The sequence below is a fragment of the Gobius niger genome (genome assembly GCF_951799975.1).
Source record: "Gobius niger genome assembly, chromosome: 15".
Lineage (NCBI taxonomy): Eukaryota > Metazoa > Chordata > Actinopteri > Gobiiformes > Gobiidae > Gobius > Gobius niger.
Genome location: NC_136866.1, coordinates 31284513 through 31302277, shown reverse-complemented (window position 1 = coordinate 31302277; position 17765 = coordinate 31284513). Strand labels below are relative to the sequence as shown.

The 17765-nt window shown below is 50.5% G+C and overlaps 1 protein-coding gene across 1 annotated transcript in view; it reads right to left on the bottom strand.

Moving 5' to 3' along the window:
- Nucleotides 1-2936: 2936 nt before the first annotated feature.
- htr1b (5-hydroxytryptamine (serotonin) receptor 1B) overlaps nucleotides 2937-17765 on the bottom strand; it is a 16940-nt gene continuing 2111 nt past the window's right edge. The window contains exons 2-3 of the mRNA XM_079572235.1: nucleotides 16350-16868; nucleotides 2937-3254 (exon numbers count right to left, since the gene is read on the bottom strand). Coding sequence (XP_079428361.1) covers nucleotides 2943-3254; nucleotides 16350-16868 — 831 coding nt within the window. The 3' untranslated portion in view covers nucleotides 2937-2942. The remainder of the gene's footprint in view (nucleotides 3255-16349; nucleotides 16869-17765) is intronic.

Genomic DNA, 17765 nt, shown 5'->3' with positions numbered 1-17765 from the left:
GCTAAAGCGGCTAAAGGAGCTAAAGGAGCTAAAGGAGCTAAAGGGGCTATAGGAGCTAAAGGAGCTAAAGCGGATAAAGCGGCTAAAGGGGCTAAAGGAGCTAAAGGAGCTAAAGGAGCTAAAGGAGCTAAAGGAGCTAAAGTGGCTAAAGCGGCTAAAGGGGCTAAAGCGGCTAAAGGAGCTAAAGGAGCTAAAGGGGCTAAAGGGGCTATAGGAGCTAAAGGGGCTATAGGAGCTAAAGTGGCTAAAGCGGCTAAAGGGGCTAAAGCGGCTAAAGGAGCTAAAGGAGCTAAAGGAGCTAAAGGAGCTAAAGGAGCTAAAGGGGCTATAGGAGCTAAAGTGGCTAAAGGGGCTAAAGCGGCTAAAGGAGCTAAAGGAGCTAAAGGAGCTAAAGGAGCTAAAGGGGCTATAGGAGCTAAAGGAGCTAAAGGAGCTAAAGGTGCTATAGGAGCTAAAGGAGCTAAAGCGGCTAAAGGAGCTAAAGGGGCTAAAGGAGCTATAGGAGCTCCTTTAGCTCCTTTAGCTCCTTTAGCTCCTTTAGCTCCTTTAGCTCCCTACGTGTCTTATTTTATTCATTATGAACTGATTAATCACATGTTTAAAGGAGAAAAGCCTCTGCAGGTCTGGTCTGGGCCGGGCCGGGCTTTAACATCCAACCATCCCTGATCTTCACACGTTTCATTGTTGAGGTTTTGGTTCCACTTTAGCTCCACCAGACTCACATCTGACCTGAAGGATTTACGGAGCTTTGAACCCAAAACCAGGAGGAAACTGAACCCGACTCAGAGTGAACGGATCTGACGAACACCACACGCTTAAATACGGGAATATATTCATCACAAGTGAAAGAAAAGGATCTGCAGTTACGTCTCATTAAGGTCCAAATAAAACACGAGGAAAGAGAATCTGTGACTTATTCCTCAGAGACGAGCTGAACCCACTAATACAGAATATATGAACTGGTTTATTCCCAAACTAAACCAAGTCTGTGTTTCTAAAATGTCACAAAAGCACAGATCAAACCTGGCTCTGCAGGTCTGAGGTCAGAGGTTTGAGTCTCCACAGTGAGGCGTGTCCTGCTCCTCTGCAGCGGCTCGTCTTAAACAACTCGTTAAATCCGCTTTTATTTTTCCGTTTAATCTGTTTCTCTGAGATGAAGCAGCTGCAGATGAGAGTAGAAAATGTTCTGTTTCCTGATTCTGACAAATGATTCTCTGCTCAAGGTCAAAGCTTCTCATTCAAGCTCCTCCTGGGTTACTCCAGATGTACTCGAGTACTGCCGCAGATGTACTCCAGTACTGCCTCAGATGTACTCCAGTACTGCCGCAGATGTACTCCAGTACTGCCGCAGATGTACTCCAGTACTGCCGCAGATGTACTCCAGTACTGCCTCAGATGTACTCGAGTACCTGGTCTCTCATTCCGTCGCCGTGTGATTGTGTCGTCTCCGCGGCTGATTAAAAACGTGCTCTGAATGTCCAACGCTCTCCCTCTGTCCCCGCGGCAGCGCTAACGTCTCCCCCCTCAGCAGCGCTAACGTCTCCCCCCTCAGCAGCGCTAACGTCTCCCCCCTCAGCAGCGCTAACGTCTCCCCCTCAGCAGCGCTAACGTCTCCCCCTCAGCAGCGCTAACGTCTCCCCCTCAGCAGCGCTAACGTCTCCCCCCTCAGCAGCGCTAACGTCTCCCCCCTCAGCAGCGCTAACGTCTCCCCCCTCAGCAGCGCTAACGTCTCCCCCCTCAGCAGCGCTAACGTCTCCCCCCTCAGCAGCGCTAACGTCTCCCCCCTCAGCAGCGCTAACGTCTCCCCCCTCAGCAGCGCTAACGTCTCCCCCCTCAGCAGCGCTAACGTCTCCCCCCTCAGCAGAGAAATCTGTCCGTGAGGCGAGTTTCACATTTAGATGAAGAAAAAACAAGTCGACTGGAGTGGATTAAATAAAACTGACATCGTTGTAGATGTTTTGTCCGGCCTGTCGTTTAAAATGGAGAGTCCTCTTGTGGTAACTACGGTAACGTGGATTGGTTTTTAGACCGGACTTCTCTTTTCCAACAGTCTGTCCTCATTATTTCCATAGTTGTTTTTTTTTACAAATGTTGTCAAACCTTTCCCGCATTTTCTGCATTACATTTTTTTTTATGTTTTGAAAACGCTTTAAAAAAATTGTGGAAAAAAAATAATTTTATTTTAATTTTAAATTATTATTTTTTTTAATGTTGGCAAATTTTGAAAATGCTTAAAAAAAAGTCTAAGTAAAAATAATAATTGTGAAGAAAATATTTTTTGTTTAATTTTTTTTTTTTAATTATTATTTTATGTTGGCTTAAAAAAAATTAAAAGTAAAAAAAAAAGTAAAAAAACCAAACATTTTTTCTTTTTTCTAACTTCCAAACTTTACGAAATTTGCACAAAAACTATATATATTTTTTCCCTCCACATTTTTCAAACTTTTTGGAGTCAATTCCTGGATAAATCTCCGGCTCAGAGCGACAAAACGTCAGAGAATAAAGATTCTAAAGAGAGAGTTTGTTCTGATTTTAGCTCAAACTGAGACATTCAGGAGGAAACGGATCCGTGTTTCAGCTGCAGCGTCTCAACATGAGGCGAAAGAACTCGCCTCGTGGACAGGATTTCAACAAGACTGTGCTTATCTTTAGATGACATTGTGCAGCAGCTCTCCCCCTCCCTCAGCAGCTCTCCCCCTCCCTCAGCAGCTCTCCCCCTCCCTCAGCAGCTCTCCCCCTCCCTCAGCAGCTCTCCCCCTCCCTCAGCAGCTCTCCCCCCTCCCTCAGCAGCTCTCCCCCCTCCCTCAGCAGCTCTCCCCCTCCCTCAGCAGCTCTCCCCCCTCCCTCAGCAGCTCTCCCCCCTCCCTCAGCAGCTCTCCCCCTCCCTCAGCAGCTCTCCCCTTCCCTCAGCAGCTCTCCCCCTCCCTCAGCTCCCCCCCCCCTCAGCGCCCCCTCCCGCGGCAGCACTTGAAGCGGATCATCTTGTGGAAGGCCTGCTTGAAGTCCTCGTTGGACATGGTGTAGATGATGGGGTTGATGAGCGAGTTGAGGTATCCCAGCCAGGTGAACACGTCGAAGATCTCCTGGTGGAAGCAGGCGTCGCACACGGCCACCACCAGCGTGTAGATGAAGAACGGCAGCCAGCACACGATGTAGGCGCCCAGGATGATGCCCAGCGTCTTCGTGGCCTTCCTCTCCCTCGCAGCGCAGATCCTCTTCTTCTCCAGCAGCGCGTCCGACACCGTCACCTTCACCTGAGGCAGAGGAGGACGAGTTATACTTCACTAAAGTCCTTCACCTGTGACAGAGGAGGACGAGTTATACTCCACTAAAGTCCTTCACCTGTGACAGAGGAGGACGAGTTATACTCCACTAAAGTCCATCACCTTCACCTGAGGCAGAGGAGGACGAGTTATACTCCACTAAAGTCCATCACCTTCACCTGAGGCAGAGGAGGACGAGTTATACTCCACTAAAGTCCATCACCTTCACCTGAGGCAGAGGAGGACGAGTTATACTCCACTAAAGTCCTTCACCTGTGACAGAGGAGGACGAGTTATACTCCACTAAAGTCCTTCACCTGTGACAGAGGAGGACGAGTTATACTCCACTAAAGTCCAACACCTGAGGCAGAGGAGGACGAGTTATACTCCACTAAAGTCCTTCACCTGTGACAGAGGAGGACTTATTATACTCCACTAAAGTCCTTCACCTGTGACAGAGGAGGACGAGTTATACTCCACTAAAGTCCTTCACCTGTGACAGAGGAGGACTTATTATACTCCACTAAAGTCCTTCACCTGTGACAGAGGAGGACGAGTTATACTCCACTAAAGTCCTTCACCTGTGACAGAGGAGGACGAGTTATACTCCACTAAAGTCCTTCACCTGTGACAGAGGAGGACTTATTATACTCCACTAAAGTCCTTCACCTGTGACAGAGGAGGACGAGTTATACTCCACTAAAGTCCTTCACCTGAGACAGAGGAGGACGAGTTATACTCCACTAAAGTCCAACACCTGTGACAGAGGAGGACGAGTTATACTCCACTAAAGTCCTTCACCTGAGACAGAGGAGGACGAGTTATACTCCACTAAAGTCCAACACCTGTGACAGAGGAGGACGAGTTATACTCCACTAAAGTCCTTCACCTGTGACAGAGGAGGACGAGTTATACTCCACTAAAGTCCTTCACCTGAGGCAGAGGAGGACGAGTTATACTCCACTAAAGTCCTTCACCTGTGACAGAGGAGGACTTATTATACTCCACTAAAGTCCTTCACCTGAGGCAGAGGAGGACGAGTTATACTCCACTAAAGTCCTTCACCTGTGACAGAGGAGGACGAGTTATACTCCACTAAAGTCCTTCACCTGAGACAGAGGAGGACGAGTTATACTCCACTAAAGTCCAACACCTGTGACAGAGGAGGACGAGTTATACTCCACTAAAGTCCAACACCTGTGACAGAGGAGGACGAGTTATACTCCACTAAAGTCCTTCACCTGTGACAGAGGAGGACGAGTTATACTCCACTAAAGTCCTTCACCTGTGACAGAGGAGGACGAGTTATACTCCACTAAAGTCCTTCACCTGAGACAGAGGAGGACGAGTTATACTCCACTAAAGTCCTTCACCTGTGACAGAGGAGGACGAGTTATACTCCACTAAAGTCCAACACCTGAGGCAGAGGAGGACGAGTTATACTCCACTAAAGTCCTTCACCTGTGACAGAGGAGGACGAGTTATACTCCACTAAAGTCCTTCACCTGTGACAGAGGAGGACGAGTTATACTCCACTAAAGTCCTTCACCTGTGACAGAGGAGGACGAGTTATACTCCACTAAAGTCCTTCACCTGTGGCAGAGGAGGACGAGTTATACTCCACTAAAGTCCTTCACCTGTGACAGAGGAGGACGAGTTATACTCCACTAAAGTCCTTCACCTGTGACAGAGGAGGACGAGTTATACTCCACTAAAGTCCTTCACCTGTGACAGAGGAGGACGAGTTATACTCCACTAAAGTCCTTCACCTGAGGCAGAGGAGGACGAGTTATACTCCACTAAAGTCCTTCACCTGTGACAGAGGAGGACTTATTATACTCCACTAAAGTCCTTCACCTGAGGCAGAGGAGGACGAGTTATACTCCACTAAAGTCCTTCACCTGAGACAGAGGAGGACGAGTTATACTCCACTAAAGTCCTTCACCTGTGACAGAGGAGGACGAGTTATACTCCACTAAAGTCCTTCACCTGAGACAGAGGAGGACGAGTTATACTCCACTAAAGTCCTTCACCTGAGACAGAGGAGGACGAGTTATACTCCACTAAAGTCCTTCACCTGTGACAGAGGAGGACGAGTTATACTCCACTAAAGTCCTTCACCTGAGACAGAGGAGGACGAGTTATACTCCACTAAAGTCCTTCACCTGAGACAGAGGAGGACGAGTTATACTCCACTAAAGTCCTTCACCTTCACCTGTGACAGAGGAGGACGAGTTATACTCCACTAAAGTCCTTCACCTTCACCTGAGGCAGAGGAGGACGAGTTATACTCCACTAAAGTCCTTCACCTGAGACAGAGGAGGACGAGTTATACTCCACTAAAGTCCTTCACCTTCACCTGTGACAGAGGAGGACGAGTTATACTCCACTAAAGTCCTTCACCTGTGACAGAGGAGGACGAGTTATACTCCACTAAAGTCCAACACCTGAGACAGAGGAGGACGAGTTATACTCCACTAAAGTCCTTCACCTGAGGCAGAGGAGGACTTATTATACTCCACTAAAGTCCTTCACCTGTGACAGAGGAGGACTTATTATACTCCACTAAAGTCCTTCACCTGTGACAGAGGAGAACGTATTATACTCCACTAAAGTCCAACACCTGTGACCGAGGAGGACGAGTTATACTCCACTAAAGTCCTTCACCTGTGACAGAGGAGGACGAGTTATACTCCACTAAAGTCCTTCACCTGTGACAGAGGAGGACGAGTTATACTCCACTAAAGTCCTTCACCTGTGACCGAGGAGGACGAGTTATACTCCACTAAAGTCCTTCACCTGTGACAGAGGAGGACGAGTTATACTCCACTAAAGTCCTTCACCTGTGACAGAGGAGGACGAGTTATACTCCACTAAAGTCCTTCACCTGTGACAGAGGAGGACGAGTTATACTCCACTAAAGTCCTTCACCTGAGACAGAGGAGGACTTATTATACTCCACTAAAGTCCTTCACCTGAGGCAGAGGAGGACTTATTATACTCCACTAAAGTCCTTCACCTGTGACAGAGGAGGACGAGTTATACTCCACTAAAGTCCTTCACCTGTGACAGAGGAGGACTTATTATACTCCACTAAAGTCCAACACCGTCACCTGTGACAGAGGAGGACGAGTTATACTCCACTAAAGTCCTTCACCTGTGACCGAGGAGGACGAGTTATACTCCACTAAAGTCCTTCACCTGTGACAGAGGAGGACGAGTTATACTCCACTAAAGTCCAACACCTGTGACCGAGGAGGACTTATTATACTCCACTAAAGTCCTTCACCTGTGACAGAGGAGGACGAGTTATACTCCACTAAAGTCCTTCACCTGTGACAGAGGAGGACGAGTTATACTCCACTAAAGTCCTTCACCTGTGACAGAGGAGGACGAGTTATACTCCACTAAAGTCCTTCACCTGTGACCGAGGAGGACGAGTTATACTCCACTAAAGTCCTTCACCTGTGACAGAGGAGGACGAGTTATACTCCACTAAAGTCCTTCACCTGAGGCAGAGGAGGACTTATTATACTCCACTAAAGTCCTTCACCTGTGACAGAGGAGGACTTATTATACTCCACTAAAGTCCTTCACCTGTGACAGAGGAGGACTTATTATACTCCACTAAAGTCCTTCACCTGAGGCAGAGGAGGACTTATTATACTCCACTAAAGTCCTTCACCTGTGACAGAGGAGGACGAGTTATACTCCACTAAAGTCCTTCACCTGTGACAGAGGAGGACTTATTATACTCCACTAAAGTCCTTCACCTGAGGCAGAGGAGGACGAGTTATACTCCACTAAAGTCCTTCACCTGTGACAGAGGAGGACGAGTTATACTCCACTAAAGTCCTTCACCTGTGACAGAGGAGGACGAGTTATACTCCACTAAAGTCCTTCACCTGAGGCAGAGGAGGACGAGTTATACTCCACTAAAGTCCTTCACCTGTGACAGAGGAGGACGAGTTATACTCCACTAAAGTCCTTCACCTGTGACAGAGGAGGACGAGTTATACTCCACTAAAGTCCTTCACCTGTGACAGAGGAGGACGAGTTATACTCCACTAAAGTCCTTCACCTGTGACAGAGGAGGACGAGTTATACTCCACTAAAGTCCTTCACCTGTGACAGAGGAGGACGAGTTATACTCCACTAAAGTCCTTCACCTGAGACAGAGGAGGACGAGTTATACTCCACTAAAGTCCAACACCTGTGACAGAGGAGGACGAGTTATACTCCACTAAAGTCCTTCACCTGAGGCAGAGGAGGACGAGTTATACTCCACTAAAGTCCTTCACCTGTGACAGAGGAGGACGAGTTATACTCCACTAAAGTCCTTCACCTGTGACAGAGGAGGACGAGTTATACTCCACTAAAGTCCTTCACCTGTGACAGAGGAGGACGAGTTATACTCCACTAAAGTCCTTCACCTGTGACAGAGGAGGACGAGTTATACTCCACTAAAGTCCTTCACCTGAGACAGAGGAGGACGAGTTATACTCCACTAAAGTCCAACACCTGTGACAGAGGAGGACGAGTTATACTCCACTAAAGTCCTTCACCTGTGACAGAGGAGGACGAGTTATACTCCACTAAAGTCCAACACCTGTGACAGAGGAGGACGAGTTATACTCCACTAAAGTCCAACACCTGTGACAGAGGAGGACGAGTTATACTCCACTAAAGTCCAACACCTGTGACAGAGGAGGACGAGTTATACTCCACTAAAGTCCTTCACCTGAGACAGAGGAGGACGAGTTATACTCCACTAAAGTCCTTCACCTGTGACAGAGGAGGACGAGTTATACTCCACTAAAGTCCTTCACCTGTGACAGAGGAGGACGAGTTATACTCCACTAAAGTCCTTCACCTGAGGCAGAGGAGGACTTATTATACTCCACTAAAGTCCTTCACCTGAGACAGAGGAGGACGAGTTATACTCCACTAAAGTCCTTCACCTGTGACAGAGGAGGACTTATTATACTCCACTAAAGTCCTTCACCTGTGACAGAGGAGGACGAGTTATACTCCACTAAAGTCCTTCACCTGAGACAGAGGAGGACGAGTTATACTCCACTAAAGTCCTTCACCTGTGACAGAGGAGGACGAGTTATACTCCACTAAAGTCCAACACCTTCACCTGAGGCAGAGGAGGACGAGTTATACTCCACTAAAGTCCTTCACCTTCACCTGAGGCAGAGGAGGACGAGTTATACTCCACTAAAGTCCTTCACCTGTGACAGAGGAGGACGAGTTATACTCCACTAAAGTCCTTCACCTGAGACAGAGGAGGACGAGTTATACTCCACTAAAGTCCTTCACCTGTGACAGAGGAGGACGAGTTATACTCCACTAAAGTCCAACACCTTCACCTGAGGCAGAGGAGGACGAGTTATACTCCACTAAAGTCCTTCACCTGAGACAGAGGAGGACGAGTTATACTCCACTAAAGTCCTTCACCTGTGACAGAGGAGGACTTATTATACTCCACTAAAGTCCAACACCTTCACCTGTGACAGAGGAGGACGAGTTATACTCCACTAAAGTCCTTCACCTGAGACAGAGGAGGACGAGTTATACTCCACTAAAGTCCTTCACCTGAGACAGAGGAGGACGAGTTATACTCCACTAAAGTCCTTCACCTGTGACAGAGGAGGACGAGTTATACTCCACTAAAGTCCTTCACCTGTGGCAGAGGAGGACGAGTTATACTCCACTAAAGTCCTTCACCTGAGACAGAGGAGGACGAGTTATACTCCACTAAAGTCCTTCACCTGTGACAGAGGAGGACTTATTATACTCCACTAAAGTCCAACACCTTCACCTGTGACAGAGGAGGACTTATTATACTCCACTAAAGTCCTTCACCTGAGACAGAGGAGGACAAGTTATACTCCACTAAAGTCCAACACCTTCACCTGTGACAGAGGAGGACGAGTTATACTCCACTAAAGTCCTTCACCTGTGACAGAGGAGGACTTATTATACTCCACTAAAGTCCAACACCTTCACCTGTGACAGAGGAGGACTTATTATACTCCACTAAAGTCCTTCACCTGTGACAGAGGAGGACGAGTTATACTCCACTAAAGTCCTTCACCTGTGACAGAGGAGGACTTATTATACTCCACTAAAGTCCTTCACCTGTGACAGAGGAGGACGAGTTATACTCCACTAAAGTCCTTCACCTGTGACAGAGGAGGACGAGTTATACTCCACTAAAGTCCTTCACCTGTGACAGAGGAGGACGAGTTATACTCCACTAAAGTCCTTCACCTGTGACAGAGGAGGACGAGTTATACTCCACTAAAGTCCTTCACCTGTGACAGAGGAGGACTTATTATACTCCACTAAAGTCCTTCACCTGTGACAGAGGAGGACGAGTTATACTCCACTAAAGTCCTTCACCTGTGACAGAGGAGGACGAGTTATACTCCACTAAAGTCCTTCACCTGTGACAGAGGAGGACGAGTTATACTCCACTAAAGTCCTTCACCTGAGGCAGAGGAGGACGAGTTATACTCCACTAAAGTCCTTCACCTGTGACAGAGGAGGACGAGTTATACTCCACTAAAGTCCAACACCTGTGACCGAGGAGGACTTATTATACTCCACTAAAGTCCTTCACCTGTGACAGAGGAGGACGAGTTATACTCCACTAAAGTCCTTCACCTGTGACAGAGGAGGACGAGTTATACTCCACTAAAGTCCTTCACCTGAGGCAGAGGAGGACGAGTTATACTCCACTAAAGTCCTTCACCTGTGACAGAGGAGGACGAGTTATACTCCACTAAAGTCCAACACCTGTGACCGAGGAGGACTTATTATACTCCACTAAAGTCCTTCACCTGTGACAGAGGAGGACGAGTTATACTCCACTAAAGTCCAACACCTGTGACCGAGGAGGACGAGTTATACTCCACTAAAGTCCTTCACCTGTGACCGAGGAGGACGAGTTATACTCCACTAAAGTCCTTCACCTGTGACAGAGGAGGACGAGTTATACTCCACTAAAGTCCTTCACCTGTGACCGAGGAGGACGAGTTATACTCCACTAAAGTCCTTCACCTGTGACAGAGGAGGACGAGTTATACTCCACTAAAGTCCTTCACCTGTGACAGAGGAGGACAAGTTATACTCCACTAAAGTCCTTCACCTGTGACAGAGGAGGACGAGTTATACTCCACTAAAGTCCTTCACCTGTGACAGAGGAGGACGAGTTATACTCCACTAAAGTCCTTCACCTGTGACAGAGGAGGACTTATTATACTCCACTAAAGTCCTTCACCTGAGGCAGAGGAGGACGAGTTATACTCCACTAAAGTCCTTCACCTGTGACAGAGGAGGACGAGTTATACTCCACTAAAGTCCTTCACCTGAGGCAGAGGAGGACGAGTTATACTCCACTAAAGTCCTTCACCTGTGACAGAGGAGGACGAGTTATACTCCACTAAAGTCCAACACCTGTGACCGAGGAGGACTTATTATACTCCACTAAAGTCCTTCACCTGTGACAGAGGAGGACGAGTTATACTCCACTAAAGTCCAACACCTGTGACCGAGGAGGACTTATTATACTCCACTAAAGTCCTTCACCTGTGACAGAGGAGGACGAGTTATACTCCACTAAAGTCCTTCACCTGTGACCGAGGAGGACGAGTTATACTCCACTAAAGTCCTTCACCTGAGGCAGAGGAGGACGAGTTATACTCCACTAAAGTCCTTCACCTGTGACAGAGGAGGACGAGTTATACTCCACTAAAGTCCTTCACCTGTGACCGAGGAGGACGAGTTATACTCCACTAAAGTCCTTCACCTGTGACAGAGGAGGACTTATTATACTCCACTAAAGTCCTTCACCTGAGGCAGAGGAGGACTTATTATACTCCACTAAAGTCCTTCACCTGTGACAGAGGAGGACTTATTATACTCCACTAAAGTCCTTCACCTGTGACAGAGGAGAACGTATTATACTCCACTAAAGTCCAACACCTGTGACCGAGGAGGACGAGTTATACTCCACTAAAGTCCTTCACCTGAGGCAGAGGAGGACTTATTATACTCCACTAAAGTCCTTCACCTGTGACAGAGGAGGACTTATTATACTCCACTAAAGTCCTTCACCTGTGACAGAGGAGAACGTATTATACTCCACTAAAGTCCAACACCTGTGACCGAGGAGGACGAGTTATACTCCACTAAAGTCCTTCACCTGAGACAGAGGAGGACTTATTATACTCCACTAAAGTCCTTCACCTGAGACAGAGGAGGACTTATTATACTCCACTAAAGTCCTTCACCTGTGACAGAGGAGGACGAGTTATACTCCACTAAAGTCAACAACGACTTAAAAACCTGAACAGACTGAGGCCATCTTAACATTAAGGGGAGGCTGTTCCAGAGTCTGGTTTTCAGCTTAGATTTTGGTTTCTCCAGCGTATTATAACTGGAAGATCTCAATGTTCGACCTGCATCACAGAAAGCTCTGGAAGGTGGAGTCAAAACGTTCAGACATTTAAAACCATTAGCAGTATCTGAAAGTGAATCCTGCTCATGTTTCCTAAACGCGCTGCTGCCATTTGGACCAACTGCAGGCGACAGATGGAGGTTTGATGGAGCCCACAGAACAAAGAGCTACAATCATCTAAACCACACGAAATAAAAGCATGAAGGACTCCAGGTGCACGAGACAGAGCGGGAAAGACTCTGCTGAGCAAACCAGAGGAACTTACTTATCTGTCAACTCGAAACGAACTGTCCAAAACAACCGCAAGAGCAGACGCATGGCAATGGTTAAAGGAACAGGCCACCGTTTTTACATACTGAGATATGTTCTTACCTCACTTTAGTCGAGTTAATATATCCCCGTCTGGTCTTTGTCCGTGCGCTCACACATACGCAGCCTCTCCCACATGTCACATAGCTCCAAAAAAGCTCACGATAGAAGCTACCAAGCTCTTCCACGTGTTCCCTATTTAAATAAAGTTACGTGAAGTGTTTTCATGCGAAGTATATTTACACAGAAATGTAACATGTGGATTTTATAAGCAGATAAAAAGGGGCACTATATTGTGAGGCGTAATGATACAGGAGCAGTAACTCCTAAAGACTTCCCCGCTCACTTCCGTCAGTAGAAGCTGCGTGACTTGTAGAGCAGCAGATACAGTTGAAGAAGCGTGGATAACTTGTGAACGATGCCTTTTACGTGCATCGTGCCGGGCTGTGATAACAAGCAGAAAGTATATAGTGTAGTAATGTTTCACAGATTTACAACGACACAGGACTCAGGAGCTCCACCATGAGGTAGGAATGTGCAGCACTTTCCCAAAATATATTTTCTGCTTTGTTGGAAAAGGCTCTGTACAAGTCACGCAGCTTCTACTGACGGAAGTGAGCGGGAAGTCTTTAGGAGTTACTGCTCCTGTATCATTACGCCTCACAATATAGTCCCCCTTTTTATTTGCTTATAAAATCCACATGTTACATTTCTGTGTAAATATACTTGGCATGAAAACACTTCACGTAACTTTATTTAAATAGGGAACACGTGGAAGAGCTTGGTAGCTTCTATCGTGAGCTTTTTTGGAGCTATGTGACATGTGGGAGAGGCTGCGTATGGGGGGAGTTACCTGGGGGACTGAGGGGGGAGTAAAGGGAGTTACCTGGGGGACTGAGGGGGGAGTAGGGGGAGTTACCTGGGGTACTGAGGGGGGAGTAAAGGGAGTTACCTGGGGGACTGAGGGGGGAGTAAGGGGAGTTACCTGGGGGACTGAGGGGGGAGTAAAGGCAGTTACCTGGGGGACTGGGGGGGAGTAAGGGGAGTGTGACAAAGTGGGTTTGTCCCATTGTGTGTGTTTGTTATTTTTTGTTTTTTGTTTCGTTTGCAATATCCACCAGCCAACAATAACCTCAGATTCATGTATATGTTAATAATTATATCATTTACCTGTACCACCTGGTGAGAAAGGAAGGGGCGTGGTCTTTGTCGGCCATTTTAAAAACTTCAGGCTGAACCATGTGGAAGGGGAGGAAGTATAAAACCTGACTGCTACTAGTCATGGGTGCCATTTTGTATCTGTGTGTCAGAAGATCTGTTTACGTGAGCAATAAATGTCTGGTGAGAACTCTAACTTTGTTAAGTCTGCCTGCCCATTTCAACCATTCGTGGCAGCTTCCTCACAGGGAGTTACCTGGGGGACTGAGGGAGGAGTAAGGGGAGTTACCTGGGGGACTGAGGGAGGAGTAAGGGGAGTTACCTGGGGGACTGAGGGGGGAGTAAAGGGAGTTACCTGGGGGACTGAGGGGGGAGTAAAGGGAGTTACCTGGGGGACTGAGGGAGGAGTAAGGGGAGTTACCTGGGGGACTGAGGGGGGAGTAAGGGGAGTTACCTGGGGGACTGAGGGAGGAGTAAGGGGAGTTACCTGGGGGACTGAGGGGGGAGGAGGGAGAGTTACCTGGGGGACTGAGGGAGGAGTAAGGGGAGTTACCTGGGGGACTGAGGGGGGAGTAAAGGGAGTTACCTGGGGGACTGAGGGGGGAGTAAAGGGAGTTACCTGGGGGACTGAGGGGGGAGTAAAGGGAGTTACCTGGGGGACTGAGGGAGGAGTAAGGGGAGTTACCTGGGGGACTGAGGGGGGAGTAAAGGGAGTTACCTGGGGGACTGAGGGGGGAGTAAAGGGAGTTACCTGGGGGACTGAGGGGGGAGTAAAGGGAGTTACCTGGGGGACTGAGGGAGGAGTAAGGGGAGTTACCTGGGGGACTGAGGGGGGAGTAAGGGGAGTAACCTGGGGGACTGAGGGAGGAGTAAGGGGAGTTACCTGGGGGACTGAGGGGGGAGTAAGGGGAGTTACCTGGGGGACTGAGGGAGGAGTAAGGGGAGTTACCTGGGGGACTGAGGGGGGAGGAGGGAGAGTTACCTGGGGGACTGAGGGGGGAGTAAGGGGAGTTACCTGGGGGACTGAGGGGGGAGTAAGGGGAGTTACCTGGGGGACTGAGGGAGGAGTAAGGGGAGTTACCTGGGGGACTGAGGGGGGAGGAGGGAGAGTTACCTGGGGGACTGAGGGGGGAGTAAGGGGAGTTACCTGGGGGACTGAGGGGGGAGTAAGGGGAGTAACCTGGGGGACTGTGGGGGGAGTAAAGGGAGTTACCTGGGGGACTGAGGGGGGAGTAAGGGGAGTTACCTGGGGGACTGAGGGGGGAGTAAGGGGAGTTACCTGTGGGACTGAGGGGGGAGTAAAGGGAGTTACCTGGGGGACTGAGGGGGGAGTAAAGGGAGTTACCTGGGGGACTGAGGGGGGAGTAAGGGGAGTTACCTGGGGGACTGAGGGGGGAGTAAGGGGAGTTACCTGGGGGACTGAGGGAGGAGTAAGGGGAGTTACCTGGGGGACTGAGGGAGGAGTAAGGGGAGTTACCTGGGGGACTGAGGGGGGAGTAAAGGGAGTTACCTGGGGGACTGAGGGGGGAGTAGGGGGAGTTACCTGGGGGACTGAGGGGGGAGTAAGGGGAGTTACCTGGGGGACTGAGGGGGGAGTAAGGGGAGTTACCTGGGGGACTGAGGGGGGAGTAAGGGGAGTTACCTGGGGGACTGAGGGGGGAGTAAAGGGAGTTACCTGGGGGACTGAGGGGGAGTAAAGGGAGTTACCTGGGGGACTGAGGGGGGAGTAAGGGGAGTTACCTGGGGGACTGAGGGGGGAGTAAGGGGAGTTACCTGGGGGACTGAGGGAGGAGTAAAGGGAGTTACCTGGCTGTAGGGGGACTGAGGGGGGAGTAAGGGGAGTTACCTGGGGGACTGAGGGAGGAGTAAGGGGAGTTACCTGGGGGACTGAGGGGGGAGTAAGGGGAGTTACCTGGGGGACTGAGGGAGGAGTAAAGGGAGTTACCTGGGGGACTGAGGGGGGAGTAAGGGGAGTTACCTGGGGGACTGAGGGGGGAGTAAGGGGAGTTACCTGGGGGACTGAGGGGGGAGTAAGGGGAGTTACCTGGGGGACTGAGGGGGGAGTAAGGGGAGTTACCTGGGGGACTGAGGGGGGAGTAAGGGGAGTTACCTGGGGGACTGAGGGGGGAGTAAGGGGAGTTACCTGGGGGACTGAGGGAGGAGTAAGGGGAGTTACCTGGGAGACTGAGGGAGGAGTAAGGGGAGTTACCTGGGGGACTGAGGGGGGAGTAAAGGGAGTAACCTGGGGGACTGAGGGGGGAGTAAGGGGAGTTACCTGTGGGACTGAGGGAGGAGTAAGGGGAGTTACCTGTGGGACTGAGGGAGGAGTAAGGGGAGTTACCTGGGGGACTGAGGGGGGAGTAAGGGGAGTTACCTGGGGGACTGAGGGGGGAGTAAGGGGAGTTACCTGTGGGACTGAGGGAGGAGTAAGGGGAGTTACCTGGGGGACTGAGGGGGGAGTAGGGGGAGTTACCTGGGGGACTGAGGGGGGAGTAAGGTGAGTTACCTGGGGGACTGGGGGGGGAGTAAAGGGAGTTACCTGGGGGACTGAGGGGGGAGTAAAGGGAGTTACCTGGGGGACTGGGGGGGGAGTAAAGGGAGTTACCTGGGGGACTGAGGGGGGAGTAAGGGGACACTGACCTGGCTGCAGGGCGAGTGAGGGGGGAGTAGGGGGAGTTACCTAGGGGACTGAGGGGGGAGTAAGGGGAGTTGCCTGGGGGACTGAGGGGGGAGTAAAGGGAGTTACCTGGGGGACTGAGGGGGGAGTAAAGGGAGTTACCTGGGGGACTGAGGGGGGAGTAAAGGGAGTTACCTGGGGGACTGAGGGGGGAGTAAGGGGGGACACACACACCTGGCTGCAGGGGGAGTGTTCGCAGCAGCTGTCCCGCTCCGTGTCGTTGGTCCCGTAGTTCAGGGAGTTTAGAGGTTATGGGGTGAGTATAAGGGGAGTTACCTGGCTGTAGGGGGACTGAGGGGGGACTGAGGGGGGAGTAGGGGGAAACACACACACCTGGCTGCAGGGGGAGTGTTCGCAGCAGCTGTCCCGCTCCGTGTCGTTGGTCCCGTAGTTCAGGGAGTTTAGAGGTTATGGGGTGAGTATAAGGGGAGTTACCTGGGGGACTGAGGGGGGAGGAGGGGGGGACACTGACCTGGCTGCAGGGGGACTGCTCGCAGCAGCTGTCCCGCTCCGTGTCGTTGGTCCCGTAGTTCAGGGAGCTGCTGGAGGCCACAGACCCGGGCGAGCTGTTGAGCAGCTGCGCAGACGTCAGCCTCTTGCCTCCGCGCTGCTGCTTGTTGTTGCTCTGCTTCAGGATGCGTTTGCGCGCCTCCACGTAGATGCGTCCGTACAGGGCGATGAGCAGCAGCGTGGGGATGTAGAAGGCCCCGAAGGTGGAGTAGATGGTGTAGAAGATGTGGTCCGTGTTGACGTCGCAGCTGGTCACCTCCTCCGCCTTCACCTGCCTCCAGAAGAACGGCGGCAGCGAGATGGAGATGGCGATGACCCAGGCCGTGGCGATCATGCCGGCCGCGCGTCTGGGCGTGCGCTTCTTCGTGTACTCCACGGCGTCCGTGATGGCCCAGTACCGGTCCAGAGCGATCACGCACAGGTGCAGGATGGAGGCGGTGCAGCAGGTGATGTCCGAGGACAGCCACATGTCACACATCACCTGGAGGAGCAGAAGAAGAAGCTTTCACACAGGAAACAAACCTCCTGACCTCCACCTGGACGGAGCACGTTCTCTCTAAACCCAACGTTCAAAACTCATCAAATAAGCCACGGAAATAAGGATGAAACAAGAAAAAGCAGAAAAACGTGACAAGAACGAGATGAAAAAGTGACGAAAAAACTCAAAAATACAACAAAAACACGGCAACAACGCAAATAAAAACCTTTGAGCGGTTTTGTAGGTCTTAGCTTTCAAATCAGGCCTTACACTGGCCCATAGTCTGTGAACTCCCAGGTCAGGAGCTTTTACATTTGGGTAAAAGCGTTCCGTTAAGGCGGAGTTTAGAGTTTCACATAAACGACCACAGCCGCGACTTCAGCTGCTTTTAAAGCGGGTCACTGGGACAGAGAGGAGGTTCTGGCCCGAGGACCTAAGGGAGCGACCGGAGGAGTCGGGGCACAGCAGCTCAGACACATATTTGGGAGTCTGTCCAGGTAACGCTCTAAAAGGCAACACTAAAATCCATCCATTCATTTTCTCCGTCTTTATCCGGGGCCGGGTCACAGAGGCTGATTCCTGATCCAAGCAGACCTCCTCCAGCTGAGAGACCCCGAGGCAACACCAGGTCACAGGGACATGTCCCTCCAGCCTGTCCTGGGTCTATAGGACATGCCTGGAACACCTCCTGAGGGAGGCGACCAGGAGGCTCTTCAGCTGCTCAGCCTGCCGGTACCTCTCAGCTGCCTCCGGAGTCCCACAAGCCAACAAGGCCAGGTGAAGCTCTTCCGGAGGTGGGAGTTGAAGACCCCACTGACAGAGGGATCCGCCAGACGTTCCCAGCAGACCCTCACAACACGTTTGGGCCTGCCAGGTCTGACCGGCTTCCTCCCCTGCCAG